This window comes from Hirundo rustica, chromosome 4 (assembly GCF_015227805.2).
Source record: "Hirundo rustica isolate bHirRus1 chromosome 4, bHirRus1.pri.v3, whole genome shotgun sequence".
Classification (NCBI taxonomy): domain Eukaryota; kingdom Metazoa; phylum Chordata; class Aves; order Passeriformes; family Hirundinidae; genus Hirundo; species Hirundo rustica.
This window is the reverse complement of record NC_053453.1, coordinates 58669073-58692684: the sequence shown is the minus strand read 5'-3', so window position 1 is coordinate 58692684 and position 23612 is coordinate 58669073. Positions and strand designations below refer to the sequence as shown.

The window sequence follows — 23612 nt, the reverse complement described above, 5'->3', positions numbered from 1 at the left end:
AATTTCTCACAAAATGAGTAAGCTTATTATTGGAACAGATCTGGATATCTTCTGCTATGTCCATTTCTCCTGGCTTTACAAAAGACCCCTTCAATTTAGCATTATGGGTGATTCAGTTATTGAATTTATGCAAATAACCGCAACCACTGATTCAAATGGCACTGGGGAGCTACACGAGATGAAGTGGTAACTGTGTCTCCATTTTTTCGAGTCACTGTCATCTAGTGAAGCCTTTCTGAAATTTCCCCCCCTTCAGATCTCAAACATTCCTTTTCAGGCTCTTGCTTACTTAATAAAACCCCTCCCCAAAACCGTCCAAAAATCCCCACCCTGTCCCCCAAATACTTCTGAAGACAAACTTTCACTTCTGCTCTCAGAATTATCAGCCCAGGTTGTACCACTTTGATTACTGAAACTTCTTAGTTACCCCACCTCACTGATGGCCTGTTTGAAGTTATGTCTGTTCTCCCAGAAGATATTCCTCTGTATGACACTCTTCCTTTGAACCTTCAGTGGCTTCCCTTCTTCTACCCCTTTCATACCCCTCCCTCCTGCCTGCACAGCCCTGCTGCTGCTTCCTGATAATCACTTCTAGTTCACTACATTCCCCTCCACAGCCTCCAGCCCCCTTAGCTCCAAAGACGATGAGTCTTCACCATGTGCTAGGCACAGTTCTGCCACAAGAAAATCTGGTGGTGCTCTACCCTTTTCTTATCAACCTCCAAAGGTATTACTGCTTTTTGAATAGCGTGATGGGTGGGGGGAAGGAGGACAACTGAAGAGAAACATCCCAGGAGTACTGGAGTTACCAGTATGGTTTTCCTTAAGATTGCTGCACGTCAGAAGCATGAACCTCAGCCTATCTTAGAATCAGTCTATCAGACTGAGTTTGTAAATCTGCTTGGGAGTAAAAAACCATACAAAAATATAAATTTTTCATCTTTTTTCTTTGAACAGTCTTATCCATAGTTGTAGTTCAACATAACCTTTTATCTAAGCACAGTCATGGGAACAGATATATTTATGTGTACATGCACATGTGCCACAGCATATGTATCCATGAATGTTTATCTGCAGACAGACCACACAGCAGCTGAATTAAAAGGCTGTTAGTACTGCAAAGACCAGCACTCACACTGTAAGAAATCGCAGTTAAGATTATCTAAAACAACCACAACTGGATCCTCTCACACACAGGCATTGCAATGAAGTCTTGAGTTAGAACATCATAAATTCAGCTCTTCCACAGGAACCCTCTTGCTCTCTCCCACCCTGTTGGATCTTTGGCACAGACTGGCCCCTTCTGCTGTTAGTCAAAGTTGGGCAGAATATAAGAATGCTATCTGCAAAAGCAGCATCTCCGTTTCATTTCACGCAGAAGCTGGCAAACACACACTGAAAGGAGAAGGGGATGCAAGGTGAGTCTTTTATGCATGTTTACAGCTAGGACTTTAGGGTTTCAAGGACACTTGCTGGCAACAGAGGACTGGCCAATCTCAGCTATCACCACTCCAGGTACCACAGAATCTATAGCTATATCTTCATTAAGTTGGAGCCAGGTGAGCTCCTCAGCTGCTTCCTTGTCAGGCAGAACCATTCTCTCTGCCCCACTCTCTTGCCTCTTCCTGCCAGCACCAGTTTACAGCATCCAAGAACCAAGGTTCAGCAGTTTTTACACTTTTAACACCTGGTGTCATAAAAAGCTCTGTGTAACACAACAGAGAAAAAACCCCTCTCAGCTTTATGATACAGCTCTACAGACCTTATAAGGGTAGAACTGGCACAATCCTCTGACAATTTACCTGTTAAATCTCTGACAAGTCTTTGTCAACCCCATGCAAACATTTTCCTGAAGTATTAAAACTTAAGCCAGAAACTTGCAGCTCCCCACAGAATCAGCAAAAACATTTCCCTCATACCAAACAACCTTCTCTTTCATTCCACACCCTACATCCCCTAAAGCTCAGAATGAGCACTAGAACTTCTCCATGACAATTGTTAAAATTCAGGCAGAGCGTTTTATTTTCTCTTAACCTTGGTCTTTGGAAAATAAACTCTTCTTCTCATCTTAAGAAAGTTTCATACTGAAACTGATATTTGAATGGAAATGGCCTGAATGCTTCCAGCCTTTCAGAGTTCCATACAGCCAAACGTTTCTAGATATCTCCCACTAAAAAAACTTAAGTTGGCACTACCAGCTCCAGCCAATAGAAGATATCTTACGCACATGTGTATATGTTCGTGCGTATGAATGAAAAAACATAACAGAAAAATGTGACAATACATACATTTACAACATGATACATAACTGAATATGAAAAGATGGTCCTCCAGAAATGATAAAATTACTTATTAAAAATAACATTATTTGATAAATGGAAATATTAATAGGATCACTACTGTAGAAATAACTGACATAAGCTTGCTATGTTTTCTTAAAAACTCAATCTATGCTTCTCATACATCTCCTTGTAGACCATGGCAACATTATGACTTTTAACTGAGAAATGACAGCAGCCAAACCCCACATTTTCAGTGAGAAGTATCTGAAGGACACTGAATCACAACTCTGCTTCCTTCAAGACCAGACAGTCAGATCACTGACTCAGTGAAATGAATGGTGTTACTCTTGACTGAAGGTGTTTCCAACATTTTCTTAGAAATTTCTGTGTGCCACCTGCTGAATTATTTATTTTCTTTATATCAAGTTACGTAACAGGTTCCATCACCTCTACCCATCTTGGGACTGGTAATCAGGACATCATGTGTGGATCAGGCATCTACTACTCATATATTAATCACTACCAAGAAAAGAATGCAGTATATTTTTAAGAGCACTTCTTAAGTTGTGCTGATATTGTTATTTGTTCAGGTACTGAAAATTACCATCTTTTCACCAGCTTCAGGTGCTTTTACCCAGGATTGCACAAAACCAGTCTTGGCCAAGATTTCTTGTTTTAAACGTTAAGTTGTTAGAGGTTTTCATTTATCTTTAATATATTTGTGAAAGGGAAAGAGAAGCTACTTTGAAGCTTACCACCAAAATGAACATGTCTAAATTACTGCACTCATAAGGAATTATATTATTATACAAATAAGGATCTGCCCAAATAGTACAGAAAGATGATTTCATATTGCTAAGTGAAGAGAGTTTTTAATTCTATTGTTACATACTGAATGAAAAAATAAAAACGCAAACCAGTATTCAAAGCTCAATTCATAAAAAAAAATCAAATAATTTCTGCAGAAGCCTACAAAATCTGTGCACCTCAGTCAATTCTTATTCATAAAAGCAGATAATAGGTTCAGTGTTGTTCAAGCCACTGAAATGCAAAATGGTTGCCAATATATTGTTTTGTTGGATGCAGAGACACACCAGGAATGTCAACAACCTGTCTTCTCAAGAAAGCAAATGCTGCTCACAGGTCAGTGAGTAATTTTAGCAGAAAGCAGAAGAAAAGAAATACACATCTCAGTAGTCTTCCTGTAGTTCCTACAAGCAGCATTTGAATTTGGACATGGTATGAAGAATAATGTATTAAGACCGCTTTCCACTGATTTTATACCATGGTCTTGCCTCACTCCTTGTAGAGCCAGCTGAATTGAGCAGAGGCTGTTAATATACATTTCTAAGGAAACAAAGGAGCATGTACTTTAGTGTCAGTGCATAACCTGTGAATAGGACATGAATCCCTATAAAGAAGTCTTGCTGACTTACGACCTTACTATCATGCTAGCATACGGAATGTTACAGGATGAAGAAACTTTTCAGGGGGAAAAAAAAAAAAAAAGGCAAGTCTAAAAGCTTAAAATAGCAAGACAATGAGACACACTGTTTTTAAAATTAATGTTGGTTGAAGATGTAACTCAGTGTGATTTAGGACAGCTTAAAGCTACTACACATTGCCAAGTGACTTCACAACCTGACATTCACACCACCGAATTCTTGCCCATATCCCCAGGGCACCATAACACGGGCTAGTGTGAATTCACTGCCTTACTTTCATGACACATCAAAAAGGATAGTAATTTGTAGCTGCTTGTGTGCTTGGCAGTGTCTTCTTAATTTTAACTCTTTTTTCACTTTCTGTCAACTATCTCATCTAAGAAGTCATCTATATCTTCTTCCCACAAGGATCATTCATCCATATGGTTTGTAGTCACTGTTCCACATGATATTCAAAACCCCTACCAGTCTACCAATAAATAACAAGTTAGAAGTACTGAGGCATGTTCACCTTTCAGAGTCTCATTTTCTTATTCAGCTCATTTTTCTATTATCATTCCTACATACCATTCCACATAAGTACAATTCCTGTATTTTTGTTTGCATTGCTCTCCTTCAACATAAACCCCTTTGGGATGATGGCCAGGGACTGCCTGTAAAGTACACATACAATCTATACATGTGATTCAATAACAATAATGCATATCTGATTTAAGATGCAAAACCCCTTCATTCTTGACAAAAGAATATTAGAAGATCTCATAGAAGGAGAGTTCTGACTCCATAGCCACCTTCAAAATACTGACAAAAGACCCACCTGTATCTTTTGAGGTCTTTTTGTGCTGTTGGGTCTCTTTTCTGACATGGAATACGATGCAACCTATTTCTACCATAATCCAAACTTCCAAATCTACTAAGCATCAATGAGAAATGTGCAAAGGGGTTCCTTCACTGTTGCTGGTTTAGAATATATGTTTAGGGACCAAAACAAAAACAAGCCTCTAATTTAAATACCTTCACTTGGTAACAGTATTTGTATGTAAAAAGAAGTGCATGTGCAGTGACAACTCCCTGTATTTTTTACATCTTACTTAGGATGCCACCATCCTCCCGCTACAGCAGCGTGACAGACTGTGCCCACTATGGCAACCCTCAAACCAGAAACAGGATTTTGAGACCTTAGGGCCAAAAAACAGGCTGCATCCATAAAATGTACACCCATTTTCTTATCTTAGACCAAACATCTCTACACAAATTACGTTTCCCGTTTGTCATCACAAGAGCACTTCGGTCAACTATTACCATTTCTGGGAATAGGTAAAACAGTTGAGCAACCTGCCCTTTGGGGAAAGAAATATGCTTAGAGTTGCTTGGGTTTCTCCCATCCAGTTGGGAAAAAGTAGCACACAGCACTGGCACAAGAAAATCAGAACAAGCTGGTGTACAGCCTCTGGTCCTCCTTCCCTCTGCTGGAAAGTCAGAACTGCGTTACTGCTCACCACCAAACAAAGAGTAAGGAAAGCAGGAATCCCACAAAAAATACCACCTCAGGAATTCTCCTTCTGGAGAAGGATTAAAAACAAGTAAAGAAACCCATGAACTTACAAAACTTTATAAAGCCTGAGATTCTCAAGGCACCTGTCCTGAAATACTTTCTTAAGACAGATTCTTCTCGCGGATTTTCATCATCCCTCTTCTTCTCCTTTGTGCATTTCCTGCTGCCACGCTAATATTACCATGACAGCTCAGTAAATTTCACCAAATACAAGAAGGATCATGTTGTTGAAAGCCCATAACTCTGAGTGCATACATGCCCACAGGCTGCTGAGATAACTGCTGTAACAGGCTGAGTTTTGTTCCTGAATCACACACAGTTTTAGCGTTCCTTCTCAGACAGAAGTGCCGCTGGGTGGATACTATCTTAACCACAACTTGTGGGGTTTTTTTGGTCGAATAGAAGTGTCAGGAGTAAGTTAGAAGAAGATTGGCAACTTTATACAATAGGTCATTGCTGTCTCAGTTTCATCAGGTTTTCATCCCTAAGTTATGTTAAACAATTACTCTTCTAAGGTCATGTACATAATAACTCCAACATCAATTGCAACCTCTAAGAGAGATAGCACAACACATGAAAAAAATTTACAAATTAAGGGAACTCTTTTCTGAACTTGTGAAGCAAACAAATACATTCTAACATGGTTCCCACCATCTGCACAGAGCCTACAGACAACACAGTCCAAAACCGCATTCTCTCTACAAATAATGAGAAAAGTACTACCACTCTTAACTAAAGACTTCCAAGAGAAAGCATAGGTCATTAATTTTCATTTATTTTTTTTTTCATGCTGGTATTTTGTTGGGTTCAATGAGTCACACATTTATATACCTAAGAGGGGCTTAACGTGCACACAAAGTACATTCCCATATACTGCAGAAATATTCTGCTTGCTGAAATGAAACTGCAAGTTTCAACCACAAGTGGGTAGCACATTAAAACCTCAGGCAACAATGATTTAATGTTGGTGCATTTCCATGCTCCCCAAACATTGGGAGCTAAATTCTACCGTTGATTCTCTATTGTCTTTTGCTAGGAGAGAAAAATTTATTTCCCCAGTGTTAATCTCATCTCAGAGGTTTATTATGTTGAGGATGGCACAACATTTACCTGTATCTTGAAAACAGATTCTTTTTATTTAACTCCTTTTGAAAAGTAACCACTATATAAACACGACTCTATAAATGCACTGATCACCTACATTTTGAATGGCATATTCAATTCTACTCTCCCCCTCTGAAAATGGATGGAATAGAATTAGAAAATGTTCATGCTACTCAAGGGTTCAAATTCCAGTTCAGAAGAAGGGATTAGAAAACTGGGCCTCCTGTGATTTGGAAAAAGAGATGATGGAGATAGCAATATGACAGAGGTCTATAAAGTCAGGATTGGCAAAGATGAAATGCCTAGGAATCAGCTGCTCCCTGTCCTATCCAATGCAAGGACCAACTGGCATCACAGGAAACTTAGAAGCAGCAGGATAAAAGCAGGGTGAAACAAGCAGGGTTCCTCATGTAACATGCTGTAAAATCCCTGTCAGCAGTTGAGATGAGTTCAGAAAGACCAAGCAAGTTCATGGAAAAGAAGTATGTAGAGGGTTGCTAAATATCATCACTTGTAGACACAGTCCTCAAGACACAAATAACTGGAGGCTGAAGAGTTTCTCAAGGCAAAGCAATCTGTATATCTGCCCTGTCCTTGTCCCCTTCTCTAGCCATTTCCTTGTGGCATCTGGGCTAGCTGCCCTTTCAGAATGATCTCAAGACAGATATTCAAATGTTTTTAAGAAAGCAGATGAAGACATTTTATTTTTTGTACCTATTTGTATAAGCAGTGTATCTAAGTGAGGTATTTTATTTCTACCATTTGTGAACAGTAAATCCTTATTACAGAAGAAGAATTACTACAGAAGAGCTTTTTCAGAGGAATTGCCATCAGAGAAATAGATTGTTGAGAAGTAATTAAGAGGTTGAATACTTCATCCCTTGTTAGAATCCAGCTATTGACTCTGAAGGAGATCTTGTATGCTATCCCCAAAAAGACAACAGTTTGGATAGTTAGTCAAGGTAGCTATTAGAAATGAATGGTATTTGTTATGCAAACATGAATCTCTTGCATAAACTCATAAACTCAGCTTTCAAGTAGTTTTAATAAAATGGGTGTCAGCTGCCTTTCTTAACATGAGTCTCTTTTGACTGAACTTTTCTGCAATGCAGAGCTGTTGCCTCGACATTACAGATGAACAAAAGGATTACAGGATGTCAAAACATCACAAGAATTCTTTGCATCAGGAGCAGAAGCCTAGTATTTAGCCTCCAGCAGGGCTGGCCTCTGATCTTGGGAACATCCAAGAGATAGTCTACCGCCTATACAATAATAAGCAAAATTCTCAAGTCAGAGGTGTGAAGTTACACCTGACACATGACATTTGGATATCAGATCTTCCTGCAGGGTGGGGGGTGGAATAAAAATCCACACAAGTGTCTCTCAGACATCTTGCAGGAGGCATGACTCATTACCTGTGTCGGTGAGCGGATTAGAGCAGACTTGCAAGGGCTGGTGACAGTCCCCAGGTGATGATGACACTTCAGCTGAGCTGTGCTGGCACAGAGGGCAAACTGGCAGCCCTCCAGCTCCAGCATTACCTGTGCTGCAGCTCCAGGAGAAGGTGCAGTACTTTGTCCAAGCTTTGTGGGGACCAACCCATTCCTGCTTTGCCATGTGTAAACGCACACAGGAGGGACACTGGACCAGAAGGACGTATTTAGTCTCTAAGAAGCACAGTGGCATGCAGAAGGCTCCAGAGAGAAGTGACATCTGACTGGAGAAGCAGGCATTCTTCCCCATGGGTTTTAGGATGTGCCCTTGGATAAACAAGGAACTGAGCAAGCCACTCACAGCTATCACTGCAAAAGCAATGACTTCAGCACACCCAGAATTTACAGGAGAACATCCAAGACCTTCTAAACTGTCAATTAGCTTGTCCAGCTCTTGCTATTAGGGCAGGGAGCCTTTCCCTGAATAACTGTCTATAGATGAAATTATCTCTGAGAAGTCCTAGGAAGGGATCTGACATTTTTCTTCAAATGCTTGTACACAGAAGGGAAAGTGAAACCCCTAGAGAACCAGGTTCCATTTTAATTTTTGTATGTCCACAGAGAAAGAAATAATACTGCTGACTCTGCCTTCATTGTGCATAACACATAAAATGTTTTTTTGCTTTCTGGGCAACAGGAAAGGAGTGGTTTTGCACGAAAACATCAAGAGTCCCAGTACAGGTACAGAGCAAAATGATGGTTTGGTCATTAAAAATATTTATTGAGTTTTTCATGAAGGAAAAAGAACAAAAGGCAAAAATTCAGTTGCCCACAAAAGGCACAACTTCTTTGCACTGAAAAAAAAGCAAAAGGTTGGGACAATGTTATGGTGGATATAGGCAATGGGAAGAGAAAATCTTGTTTAAAAATACCACTTGTGCATCTTTTTACTTCATGAGGCAAAGACATCTTAATCCAGTGCAACAACCCAGGTCACATCAAGGTGAATTTCCAGTAGGATGATATGGCTTACAGAACAAGTCATGAATATTTGATGTGCCCTTTAAATATCTTAGTATCATCTCTTCAAAAGAATTATCCTTGCACAGACCAATGAATCTTGCATAGATTCACTGCTCTGCCGTTTCCTTAACTCTCAGTTTAAAAAACATAAAAATAACTTTGATCTAAGCATGTTTTCCCATTTAATCTCCACAATGGAAAAGGAAACTCAACATTTTACAGATATTATTAATCCTGTTTTGACGCAAATGGATGGATTAGCAAACCACAATCTCTTCAAGACCCTTTATTTTTTCTTACTTTATGATGGAACCTGGTTTTGCTACCATCAATCACTAAAGAAGCTTTCTCTCTCATGTATTTATGTTTATATTCACTGAGGCAGCAGATAAGTAAAAAATCCCTTAATAGCAGGCTCCCTCTCTACACTCTTTGCAGGAAGTAACATTATAAGACTTTTTCAGCAGGATCCTTGTGCCAACCTGTCTGCAAGACACTGATCCTGAAACGAAGCTGGAAGGCCAGATGGGAAGAACACAAACTGGTGGAGTGATACATCCTGTGTGATACATCCAAAGTGCAGACTGCTGTATGCAGTCCATCTTGCCCGGGTCATTATCTAAGAAGAAACATTATCCTTGCTATTATCCATATTACCTTTGAGAATGACCTGGCCTTAAGGGTGGGGCCAAGCAGAACATCTGGACTCAAGCCCAGCTTCAAGGCTGTTGTGGCACATAAATACTGATGCAATCTTGGGTAGTTCTGTGGACTTGTCACCACAGGAACTGGGTATTTTTCAACACAGCCATATGGGAAAACTCAGCTGGGAAGTCTGCTATTACTGACCATCACAAGTGAGAGACTGTGACCCAGCTATTCTAAAGGAGTGCCCACAGAGTATTTAAGGGACCAAAGCCAGTTTGCTGTGCTGGCATGATTGCTGGCATATGACTGAACTGCTGTGTAGAACATCTGCCTCGTGACCCTGGCCTCACCAAGGTGTACCCAAGCAGCCATACTCCATACACCCAAAAGTCATACAGGGTCTAACTGACAGCAGATAGTAGTACTGGCTTCCTTCATCAGCAGGTAGATGATGAAGTTATGAAGCTTATGACTTACTTTTAATGGTGGTCCCAGGAACACAGAAATCATACCTACTCTGTAAAAGTAAACCTTTACATAAGAAAGATTAAAAATAAAACTTGTATTGTCTGAGTGAACACCAAAACACTTCAGGAAAATCCAGGAGTTTCAAAGCAGAATGAAACAATTAAATGAAAGAAGAGAAGAAAGGAAACATATGACTGACACATGGGGCTATAGAATCAGTAAAATTTGTAGGGTCTAAATCTTTCTGAAGAGGATAATGCAACTTTTTAAGGGAGATTCTATCTAAAAATAAAAAGCTCCTGCACGACCTGTGGCTTACATATGCAATCTGCATTTACAGTACCTTTAGAGAGTTCTCTCTCTTGATGTTGCAAGGAACCAGCCTTTTAGTCTTGTCTCTGCAGCACAAAGCCAACAGGCTTTTTCCCCTCACTCCCAAGCCTATTCCAGGCTTTTAAGCCACAGGTAACATAATTTGCTATCAGCTGCTACTGGAAATCCTAACAGATTATTCTGCTGCCCACTGAACTGCTATATTACTGGCTAATTGAAGACACTGAAGAAAGACTGGTGACACCTCTGGAGATCCACCAGTGCAGTAAGATATCCGGTATCAGCTGAACAAGAAACAGGTGTCTCAGTTTCTTTTCTTCCAATCAACACACATTTTCAAGCACAAAACATATTACAGACTTATTACAAGGTTGGAAAATATTGTCTTCTATTTCCAGTATGGCTATGCCATATATATGGTAATGAAAAACTATATTTACATGATTTTTCTGTTAAATATTAATGGAAGTTAGAAGAGCTAGCACACTATAAATGCACCTTTATGTTTTTTACAAATGAAATATAGATTCCAAGAGAAAAACTCAGATCTTTAACCTAAATATCTATTTACAGATGTAGTGCAGGCTTTGACCTTCCTTCAGTACCAAGGTCAAGCTCTGAAAATAATTGTGGCTGTGGTGAGGAAGAGGAAGCCTCGTCCATTTTTATGGAGTTTATTTACAGACATAAATGCCTGACCACATGATGACACTCCTTTGATCACTTCTTTGCATTTACTCTAATAAAAAGTATAAAATACACAGACCATTTTAGAGGGCAGGATCAGGCCAAATGTCCCTAATAATTTGTATACTGTCTTGGGGTCTTTGGTGGTGGTTAAATATGCCCTATTCCGACCTGGAATTCCAACCCACTGTTTGAAGACATGAAATTCCAATGACAGCCTGATAGTAAGACTGCTTTTATTCTGGGGAAAGGAGGAAATTGTCACCCTGGTTTTTCTGAGTTTTTTAAAGCCTTTTGATTGTTCATAAAATGGAGTCAGACTTTTTAGCTACTGTACAATATTAGGAGCAGTTTCTGCCTTTTCTCACACATGTAACATAAACAAATCCTTTGTTTATCATTCTCTGTCCTTTGCGTATTTCTAACCTGAAAACAATTGTAACTGACAGTTAGTCTGGCCATTCGGCTGGGAGGTGAAAACTCCAGAAACCAGTCCACAGCCAGACCCACAAATGTATAAAAAGTAAGAAATAAACAGGCAGAGGGGCTCTCGGCCTTGTTCTCCGCCTTGGCTCCGTTTGAGCTGGCTCGGAGGAACCCTCTGCCCTGCGAAATCTCTCGTCTCTCGTGTGATTGCTTTGCATATCCCAGTCACAAGAAATGGTTTGCAAAGTAGTTTCTTCCAGTTGCTTGATGTGCAAAGTGATAAAAATTTAAGACACTTTTTCTTGCTTTACCTCCAGCGGCACAAGGATTAAACTAGATGTCCTTACTGGTTCTTTCTAGTTTGCTCACAGCGACTTCCCCGAAGAAGGCAAAGTGACAGGTTCCCCAGGCAATCCAAGATGAGACTTGCATACAAACAAGGTTGAGGCTTCTGACTCATGAACTATTGAGATGAAGAATATTGTGGAAGCAGTGGGGAAAAGCAACTGAGCCATTTTCTTAAAAGGAAGTAATTATATGAAAGATGTTTCTGGCCTTATAACTGATACAACCCAACTGCTTCCTTACAGAAAAAGCTTGTGATAGCAGAGAAGTACTGAAAATGTGATCAAACGGTGTACTACCAAGGATAACGGTCCTCTCTTGGCTCTTTTGTACAACCCTTCTCAAATTAGTCAAAACTACTGTGGGGAACTTCCTCAGTCAAAAATGTGTGTTACATATAACCACAGCAGAGGTGAAACAAGGTACCAGAGGGTGGCATTCATCAAAGGGTACCACGTGTTGCCAGCCTGGATTCTGACACACACTTCGCAGTCGCAAGACAAGCGGAAGTTAGTATTGATTTGTTCTGACTGCTTTGGAAGTGCAAGAGCTTTCTGCTTCTCTCATCTTTCACATCATTAATTATCTTGAAAGAGCATGATGTACAGACAAGGCTTGTTATGGAGAAAACTGCGTGACTGAACATGAGGTCACAGTGCAGAACATGACTTCAGTACCACAGGATTAGCACAGGCAGATTATTTTGCCTTTATTAATGCCTCTGGAGGTATAGTCAGTAACAAGCATTTCTGACGCACACAGGTTTTCTCTGGCTGTAAAAAGAAAGTAACCTTTCAGGCACTTTATCATTCTTTTTACTGAATGCATCCTTTGCGAAAAACCTGGATCACAATTTCTTTGATTTACACTCTTGGACATGAAAAAGACGAGAGTACTGAATTTCTCACTATCCAAACCAACACTGGCCAACAAGCTCACTTATGCAGGCACACATAGATGCATTAATGAATGTTCTAGTATTGCAACAGGTTCTCACAACTGCAACAAAAAGAACCCTGGCAGAACATGGAGTAGCCAGGATAGGTTCTAGCAAATTCTAGTTCCAGTATGAGGTATGATGGCTCATGCAATTTATCTGTCAGATTTGGTTAGCAAAAGCTCTCCAAAGAAAAATTCAGCATTCTGGGGAATACAAGGTCAGTGATTCAAGTCTCAGTACATTTCTTCTTATTCAGTCCCATCCACAGCCTTGAAATGAAGCGATAAAGAAAGGTTCCTTTCAGCATCAGTGCCCACATTTCAGAAGGATGGATGTATCTAATGCAGTATCAAGTACCCAGGAGAATAAATAAAACACTATGGGATTCCTGACTTCAACTATCATTAGACTACCTTCCTCTTCCCCCCGTAAACTGGAATGCTCTGAAACTGTGTTTACACATGCTAGTTAAGGATGCCAGGTATTCCTCAGAGTCTCACACTCATTTCTTCTCAGAACACTCAAGCTCCTCTCAGCACAGCTTCCCCCTTTTACCTTCTGTCGCTGCTGAATGTTGCTCACTGTGTCTGGCTGAAACTCCAGCTTGTCTGTTCGGCAGAGTTTCCAGTATAAAATAATAACAATCAGGAGCACCACGGCAACTGGGACTGCCACCCCAACGATAATCCAGAGGTTGCTATTCTGTGTCTCTGAAGTGGACTCCTTCAGCTTCTCCACAGCTGTAAAGTTAAAAGGAAAACAGCAATATTACGTGGTTATGTTTTAAACTGAGGACATTTCAAGCTTATGTATTTTTATGTTCTTGTAAATGCCAGTTAAGGAATTTATCAGAAACCGGCTGCACATCACAAGAAATGGCATACCACTATAATTTAAGGTATGTCATGCTCAGGAAGCATTGGGCAGGAGATCAATTGTCCTGGCCCACTTTCTGAAGACCTGTGCTTAAGATACTAATGAAAATGACACTTCTGCTACATCATCCTGTAATCCAAAACTAAGCTGACATAGTGAAATGGGTCTAAAAAAATTACTCCACCACTAGCAAAGGTAAGATAGACCTTCCAGCATTGCCACCTCCTTTAGGCAGTATTACCAGCTGCCTCTTCTCTTTAATATTTTGTTATCAAAAACAATTTGGAACCTCCTCCACATAGTGTATATTTCTGCACCGATTATTATTTATTTCTTTCTGTTTCATTGTCAGTGTGTGAAATCCTTTACCCCCCAAGCAGAAAACAAAACTGCTGGAAAGTGTAATCAAACAAGTCATTACTGTAAAAGACAAGCCGAAGTAAATGACAAAACTTTCATTTGCTAATTTTGCATAGTGGTTAATTATGGAACTAAACACCATAGCAATAATACATTTCTAGTCAAACTGATGCACGTGCTAAAAATTATGTTTTCAAGTTAAAAAGAGTACTTCTATTTTTTCCATATACCATTGTATTAGTAGCCATTCCAATGATGAGCCTAGAACATAAGATTCTTTTATTTTATACATCTAACAGCTCATTTCTGGCATTATGTTTTGTTATAAAAATAACCTTTTTCTGGTCTAGTTTCTTCCAAGAAAAGCATTTAAAGATTTTTATGACTCTGCGACTCTTAGAAGAACTTTCTAATGACAAGTCAAACATAACAAGTTTCAACATGCACAATATGAACACTTTATGAAGTTTGTTCAACATTTATCATTTTTGTAAAGAGAATTTATTCTCATAATTTTTTTCACTTCTTTCTAACCAGCATTACAGTCCATTAATGGATATTAAGCAGATGTATATGAGCACCACTGTTTTAACAAGGGACAAAATTCAGAAACACATACAGATGGTACAATTATTACTATTTTCTTTCTTTTCTTTCTACAGAGAATTTTAAATATCAGACACGTGCTTGTTTTGTTGGCAAAATACCCTGGGGAACCATGTAACTCATGCCTCCGTACTGCACAGAAATGAGAAAAGGTAATTAAGCATTCATACCAATGAGGTATTTTGCAGATCATACTTGTCTGCTCCTAAGATACCTTTAAGTTTCTTTCCTGATTGTAACACCGAATTTTGAGTTGGTATTCTGTCTCGCTACTAGCTGAAAATTCTTTATATACTAAGCCTCCTGAATAAAGTAATTATATGACTTTATATGACCTATCCTATTATTCTGATGTGTACCTAGTTAAAAAAAAAATCACATTATTTTATACAATATTAATTAAAATATATTACTTACATATTACTGATGGACAAACAAATAAAACCAACGTCAATCATATTTAGTGGAAGAAATAAATGCCCCACCTACCCTTAGCGTATATCTTTCACAGAAAACGTACTTCAGACAAAAAAAGCAGTGACTTGTGTTCAACTACACTGCCATTACTCAGCTAAAGGAAACACCCATTTCATACCAACGCCCTCCCATCTCACAACTGTGGGGTTTATGCAAACTCCTGGACAAGATAAACTGAGAAGAAATACTGGACTAGCAAGATGAGATGAAAATGGCAGGAAGGTCTTTAATCAGCACAGTTACTTTTCCAGCACAAGCACGGAGCGAATGCAGTGAGGCTGAACTCCAGGACCCTGCCGCAACCCTAAGCTCAGCAGGGTCTTCAAGAGGCAAAACAACACTGCAAGGCTGCTAGGACTGACATCCTCAGGAGTGTCAATGCTGCAGCACTCCAAGAAAAAAACACTGCAACAGTGGGAACCGTGCAGTGCCACAAGCTCCCAAGCTCAGGACGCCCTTGCTGTTTGCCTTTGCTGGCCTCGGTGTGGATTTGACAGGGCTTACGCTGTGCCACGCTGCCTTCAATGCGGTATCCAAGGATGATCGCAGCCCGCTGGATATCCACTCTGTTCATCAGGTCTGAGCACTTCAGAGCACTCAGTCTCTCCCCATCCTGGTCCTCCACAAAATAGATCAGCTCCACCGGGTTATCGACACCAGCTAAGCGTGACACATTCACAATCTGAAAAGAAATTGCAAAGCTTTTACATTTTAAGTTGTATTTAATTGGAGCTCCCATACATTTGGTCTTAACAGTTCATACTCTCTCTCCCCTATTGTAATTGAGCAGAAAATCCAAGAAAAGTGATCCCTTACAAAATACATTTTTATGGCAAACCTTTCCTCCCCCTCCCCAACTTGTATCATAACAACGTACACATCTGGTAAGTAAGAGAACTGTTTTCACTCTAAAGACACCAACACTGTGCCACCCTAGAAGCCTCTACTGCCTTCAGCAATTGCTGGTTAGAAGAAGTGTGACTGCACTTCTCCCTTCTCTAAATACCTACTCTAACCTTGATTTGTTATTTGTAACACATACACCTCTTTGCTCCAGTTTTTCTAAATGTTAAGCAGCTACACAGGCGAGTATTCTGTTAGCATCAAATAAAACTTTGCTCTGTTTCAACTTAGGCACTTGCACAGTCACCTTCATCCTCCAAAACAGCTCCCCTTGGCATGCACCTTTCTTCAGGAAGGAATGTATTTGACGCTGTGGGAAGCAATTCTTCCTACCTACATCTAAAGACATTAATAATCAAAAGAATGCATGCTATGAGGAAGCCCTGTAGATACTCTCTAACCACCAAACATCTACATTGCATATGGGAACCACGTAACTTTGAATTCTTGTAAAATCACATCTTTTTATATAACAACTCTCCTCTGTTTAACCATTTACCATGTCATGGTGAGCTCTAACAAGAATTAGGACAAAAAATAGTAGGAGGTATTCTGTCGTGTTGTTTTTTTTCTGGTTGGGTGTTTTTTCTTTTTTTTTTTTAAGAGTTTGAAGGGCTCTGGAATGAATTGACATAAACAGAGCAATAAATTTTGCTTCCTTCAGAATTATCCTTCTGCTACAAAGTACATATTTAATAAACTATAACCTCAGAAACTGCCCATAGGCCTTAAGTAAAGCAAACACACCAATGCTTGCAAGTCTGAGGCTTACAAAAGCAAATCTTTGTATTGTCTTCCTTCGTAGTTGCCAACTAAACAAATCACATGGAATGAAAGAAGTACAATTTCTAACTCAACAGGAATGATGTTCTGATTTTGGGGAACAGCAACTCAACATGTCCTAAAAAAGCATTTCCCAGGAATGGTAACATGCAAAATGTGTATATATATATATGAAAAATAAAGAGGGGAGAAAAATGAAACAAGAGAAAGCACAATTGCAATAAAAGTCTTCTAGGACAAATTAAAGCAAACAATAATGTTCAGTGTCAGCCATATTTGATGCAAGGAACAGGGTATCTACAAATAGAGCAGAAAAATGTGCAGATCTCTGAAACACAGCACGAGCTGCTAACAGGACCTGTTAAATGATGCTGCTGCTCACCTGAACACCATTCCCTTTTCTACCAGCTAAGGGAAAAGGTATCTTCAGCTACCCCTGACTGAAGATAACAAAACAGCACCAATAAATAAGGTTTCAATACACATATTTGGTGGCTGTGAAACTCAATCTGGCTTCATGGACCTCAATTATACTATTTGTTAACAAATGCCCACAGCTTTATACTATGTCTGCTTCAGGTGGGTTGCCAAAGCCTGGTCTCAGTGCACACAGCAGCCGAGGGTACAGTCTGGTATCTGCTTCCAGCACAGATGAAACCTTCCCAAACACCAGTTAACTCACGTGGAAGGTGAGGGAGTTGAAAGGCCACATGGGACTGAAAATCAGTGGGTTCTTCATTTTAATTTTATGAAGCTCCTCTGTGCATAGCAAAGCCACAGAATCAGAGAAAATGAGAAGATTCTTAAACTGAATTGTCGTATATTTTACAGCCTGTGAAGAATCTAAGGAGTATAATTATGTGTGTTACACACATCAGGTAATGGTCCCAAGCTGACAGAATGGGTTAACAAAGGAACTTCTCCACAGCTGCCTTTAAAAAAGGCAGAGGGTAAGAACAAGATTCCAGTGCAAGTTGTCACAACTGAAACTGTACAAATTTTAACACAGAATTAAAAGCAACAGCATATGGCTCTCTATGCTGAGGAACAGGGATGAGTGAGAACAGTGAGAGTGGAGATAGGAAGAAGCAGCTGGAGGTATTTCAGCACAACATAGAGAACATGGGAACAAGAACAAAAATTTCAGTGGAGGTGCAGGCTAGTGCTGATGAACTAAACTCATGATTTTATGCCAAGTTTTATCTGCAATAATTCATTCTGAATAGACAGTATTTATGACTATGCTCACACCATACAGAGAGAGGAACTTCACAGAAAGAAACTGCAAACAATATTTCAAAACCATGGGGAGACGGTTATGGATTTTTATTCTGGGAAAGCTGATGACTATCAGGATAGTCTGGAAGCAAATACAAGACAATTGGATTTGTACATGAACACAGCACCTGTGACAATATCAGTACCACAGTTTTTCTCTCTGTCACACTGATTCACTAAATTTTACTTATTGATTTTTGTGTCTAGCCTCTGAGTTTGCTGAAACACAGGTAATGGCATACTGAGTCTGAACGGTTTTAAATCTGGTCATGGAATTGAGGTACACAGTCACTGTGACTGTTTTTAATAGAGTTTCTGTATTCTAAGTTTTGTGCCACACAGTTCCAAATTACACTCTTTGTGCAGCTTCAGACTGGTTTAGTCTCTGTCCTTGAGAATGTTAAGAATGCAAGCAGAGACAAATACTATTTGCCAAGCATCCAGCAAAGCAGCCCACAAGTAAGGGAGCATTTAAGCATTTTACATTTATATTTTGGCAGTGAGGGATGACATAGGAAGGAAGGAGATGGATTTTTAAACGCAGGAGGCAGAAAGTCAGGGGGAAGGGAAAAAAAAAAAAAGAAAACACTAATTCAACTTCTGTGTACATAAACGATACCATCTTTGTTGATACTAGATGTGCATTTAACCTCTACAGAGGAAAGGCTTAACTGTGTTCAGGTGTCAGTAAATTTAATTTAAAAAGTGTTTTCAAGTGAATATCATAGGTCAGTGAACAGAGTTGCCTTGGTAACAAAATCCAGTTTGTAATTTCAAGCACGGAAATACAAGGGGTGGGGAAGATTCCAAGGCATTCTCAGAGTCCCAGCCAGCCAGTGGGATGTCCTGGTCAGCAACCCCCACAGGAGCAAGGAATCCCTGGGAGAACTGCTTCAGGGTCTCAAAGGCATGAGCACTACTTAGAAACAGGCAGATATGCACACACCATCTCCAGTGCTCGGGCATGAGGATTATTTTCCTTTTTTTCCTTCCTTCATCACACTGGGGGAAAAAAATAATCGAAAAATATCTTCTTTCTGTTGTATTAAAAGTAGGATTTTAGTGTCTGGGCAATTAATTCAAGCTGTACTGTGGTCAGCACACAGAGGTACAAACAGGCTGCGAGCAACCTGACAAGAGGGGCCAGTTGCTGCCTGGGATGGCAACTGGAAGGGCCAAAAGCCTCAGAGGAAAAGGTGAGGCAGCAGCAGTGCCCAAAGGCTTTATTTATAAACCTAAAGACTCACAGCAAGACATGCTTTCCTCAGACAGGGGAGACACAAAAGCTGTCAGCAGAAACGAATTTTTACCTTAACGAAAAGCTCAATTCAGTCATTACATTCTCTCATAAGCTGTTACTTCCTCGCACACATTGCAACTAAAATGCTGCCTAACATGTTCTTTAAATTAGAACATTCCTCTTTGTTTAATTTACTAGGGTCATCTTTTCACTTTCTATTAGGTTCAAAGGACCAAACATATTGAAATGAAGGATTTTTTATTTTTTTTTTTTTAATTAGCTGCTGGTGTATTTTTAAACTACAATTAAGTAATTTAATTCCTAAAAAATGTAATGAGAATTATTATAGTAAACTATTGACAAAATACAGCACAGGTCTCCGCAGATGCAATGCAAACCACAGGAAGCACGTACCTTCAAATTTGCAGCAACAGAAGATGCGTTTTGAAAATATGACTTACTCTGGGGAACATTAGTGCAACGTCACACAAAAATCAGTGGGACTATCAGAAGTATAACAGCCAGGTGTGAGGCTTCAGAGGGGTTTTGTACAAAATGGTTACAGGCTTTTTTCTCTTTTTATCGTGGAGTGCCACCTGTTAACAGCACAGACAGTCAAACAGGAGGGGAAAGCCTGCTATTTGGGTACCCTCCAAAGCTCTTTTTCAGACTGTCTAGGTTTAAAGCATAATTTTTAACATTCTTAGGTAGTAACACATGCCTTTAGAAATGAAATCTAAACCTCACAAGCTATCGCTTCTATTTCCTGAGCATGTGAAAGTAAACTAATATGCCTGCAGTAACATTCACAAATAATTGCTTCACCTCTTGACCTGCAGTCCTGATTTTCCACAGGGCTTAGAAATGTCACATTTCAATACACTATAAATACATTTCACCTCAGGAAAAACTCTGGTTTATAGGGTCACAACCCAAGTGAAATGTGAGTCTAGTTTTTAATGGTTATATATACACATGTTCTGTTAATAAAACTATGCAACACCTTCGGTGCCGACAGCCTTTGTTCTTATTTTCACTTCATTGTGCTCTACTATCATAGCAGTCACTGATTTGTGTGCAAGAAATATATATGGGAAAATCTGAATATAAAGCACAAGAAACACTACTGGTTCACCCAGAAGACAAACACACTTCAAACAGAGCTTATAAACTCGGCTATGAGGAATAGAATTAGCAGCAGTAAAAGGTTCATAGCGGATGCCTGTGGACAAGATCCTCAGCTAACAGGGGAACACCCTTGAAAGAAACTATCCTTCAGTCTGGAGCCTACTACCAGGTGCATCAGTCCAGAGATACACAACAGCCTCTCAGGCTGTCTCACCTGCCACACACCTGAACATCCTGCCAAGGAAGCCACCAAGGTGCTGTAGCACCTGCAGGAAAGCAGGACACCCAGCACACACACCTCGCTGCAAGGTCCCCCTTCAGCCTCCCTTTTTTTGCACATCTCCTTTATTACAGTTCTAACCCTACGTGAAAATGTGGGCTGGGAGCACCTGGAGAAGCCCTGTGACGGGTAAGATGTGCTGACTGTAGTGAATAGAAACCTCCTCTGCCCAAAGACAGCAGTTGGCAGGCTCTTTGCACTAATTAAGTGGCATAAATGAGCATCACTGCTGTCTGGAACATGAGCTGCGTGCCTCATCTTATGTCCCAGTACATAATACAAAGTCAAAAGAAGAATGCTGTATTTTCACTTTCCAAAATGCTACTCCTTATCTAAAAAGGATGTGCCCATAATTTTGCACATGAAAAAATAAATTACCTGAGCTTTATTGTGTAAAGTCATAAAACTGTAATCTAAACATACTCATTTTTTAGACTGTGGTATCTTCACTAGCAACATAAGGAATATTGGTTTAATTTATATGCAAAGGGAGGACAAAGGCATAATGAACAAAGTGCAATAAGAGGTGTTGGGAATAGGGGACCCGAAGCAGACACCTATTTGCAGCAATTCAAAGCTGTACAGAAGAAAAATAAAATAAAATCTCTATTACTGAAACAGATGTTTCTGAGACAGGAAAGCAGAAGTAAGAATATCCCAACATCTGGAAATTTAAGTGGTAGCAAAAACTGTAGGATTAAATTAAATAAAGACAATAGGTCTGAAATGCAAAAAAGGCATCTGGGAGGTAAACCAACTGTCAATGAATTAGCTGGAAAAGGTAATTTTTAAAAAGATGAGCCATTAAAAAAGTACTTCGGCTTTTAGACTGTTGAACTGACTAGAAAGAACCATCAGAATTTAAAACTTTAAATTAAATATCCAAGTCTTCTTGGACTTTATGTGAATAAATAAGGTGAATAAATAAAGTTTTGCCACCTGTGACAAAACTCTAAAGTAGCACTGGAATCCAGATAACAGAAGTTGCTATGTGCGCAAAATTTGGCATGATTATTCATTTTTACCTGAAATCCAACCCTGTGACCAGGACTACTGTGACAAACAAGAAGTTAAGGGGTAGAATGTACTACTCTACTGCTACATCAAGTCACACACAGTTCTAGTTTGTATTTCTACACCACTGCCATAACATCTCAGAGAGCTGTGAAGCCGCTGTCCCAAGAGATTATTTTTTTCACATGATCATCCTTTTGCTAGGCACCCAATGTAAGCCAAACAAGACAGAACAGCTTCTAAAGAAGATCTTGGTAAAATAGTTTTCAATGTTGTTTCTAAGAAGCCATCAGAAATTTTTAGTAGGCACTTAATCAGTTATTTGCATTTCTTATGTTTAGCTTAAAAGAAGAATTGTATTCTAGGTGCAAAACCCAAGTATCACCAACTAGCTAAAGGTGACACACGCTTTTGAGTTACATGTCTCAACTCCAAACCCGAACGCTTTGTTGACACTAACATTAACTTAGTCAGCAATTAATCATCCTTTATTTTTCACCCTCTGATTTTGAGCTCTCCATACCTGCACAATGTTGCTGCCAGCAAAACTGGCCCGCCTCCATATGCGCCCTCTGACCAAAGCCTCGTTTAACAGGTGAGCGAGCTTCCGCTCCATCTCAGCCCGAAACACCTCCTCCTGAATTCGCTGGTCGACCACGCCCAGGAGAACTGCATTGCACAGAAAGCAAGCCAAGGAAACAAATTCATCAGCAGAACTTTTCCATTTCTTCTCCACAACTTCTATTACAAGCTTTGAGATGCCTCGTGACAGCTCAGGGAAAATTTGAGAGCGCCTGTATTTAAATGGGAATTCTGACCTGTTCAGATGGAGGGTTCATGTTAGAGAAGGGTGACATTTGGTGGGAAAAAAGTCAAGATAAGTGATTTGGGGGGGTGGGGCTGGGTGAAATTCAGGCAGAGGATTTTTTTTTTTTGAACCTTAACCAGGCTAGACAGACCCAAGATAATAAAGAAACTACTTCAATTCTAAAAATGCCGAAAATCACGAGCATTGAATGAATTTTTAAAAACTACTAGAAGAGAAGAATTAGTCTACATCATCTGCTTCAACTAACTGCAGTCAAAAGTGCTGTGTTCAGAAGTGATACAGAGCTGGAGATGGGGAGGGCAAGGGTTCAGAGTCGCGGTGAGAAAGTAGAGCAGCAGCAAGAATGAAGCTGCGTATTGAAGTGCAACCTCCCCTGGTAAGATTAGCAAGTATGCCAATCACAGCACAAAAAAAATGGTTTGCTGCCCTGCTCATTTGGCAACCAGGTACCCTGGGTCACTGGGGCAGCTAATGCTGAGAGGAATCCCTGAAGGAAAATGAAAGAAAAGAGGGGACTTTTAGTAGCAAGATGGCCTCCAGTTAGAGGAATGTGGAGTGAATGGAGCAGTAGTCATTCAAATGATCCAACTGAACAATCCTCCAGGACAGCAAACCAACTCACTGCTGACTGCATCAAATAAATTTAATTTTAATCCTACTCCACTAAAAATGCTTGTATCTTTAGAAGCCACTTTTTCTGTGTTTTCACATTTATTTCCTTTCAAGTGTCATGCTTAATAAAAAGCCACCAAGTAGATAAAAATGAAATACAATTTTAATTTTTTAAATTTTTAAACCAAATATATCAAAGCCACTTTTTCAATTTGAAGATTTTCACTGCAGATGTCAGAAAAAGGAAACATTTTCATGATTTCTCACTGAGATCAATAGTATCTGTCTTCTAAATTCAATCACAGACTAAGCATCTCAGAATTAAATAGCAAAATAGACAGTGACCTAGGGCTATTATATGCACTAAGCTGAAAACTGTTCTTGCCTGTGTATTGGATTTCAGTATCAATAAATTACATTTAATAGCATGAACTGTATTCTACAACAGAGGGAGAACACTGCATATCCCACCTTTTTATGACTTTTGGGATACAAGCACATATATCTGGGTAATTTGATATTAAAAATCTTTACATG

At 39.6% G+C, this 23612-nt stretch overlaps 1 protein-coding gene across 4 annotated transcripts in view; it reads right to left on the bottom strand.

Annotated features, from left to right (window-relative positions):
• The window catches only part of KIAA1549 (KIAA1549 ortholog), a 141592-nt gene that overhangs the window by 28305 nt on the left and 89675 nt on the right, over positions 1 to 23612 (bottom strand). For all 4 annotated transcript variants that reach the window (XM_040061940.1, XM_040061943.1, XM_040061942.1 and 1 more), the window contains exons 8-10: positions 22158 to 22303; positions 15513 to 15690; positions 13245 to 13429 (exon numbers count right to left, since the gene is read on the bottom strand). In XM_040061940.1, the coding sequence (XP_039917874.1) occupies positions 13245 to 13429; positions 15513 to 15690; positions 22158 to 22303 (509 nt within the window). The remainder of the gene's footprint in view (positions 1 to 13244; positions 13430 to 15512; positions 15691 to 22157; positions 22304 to 23612) is intronic.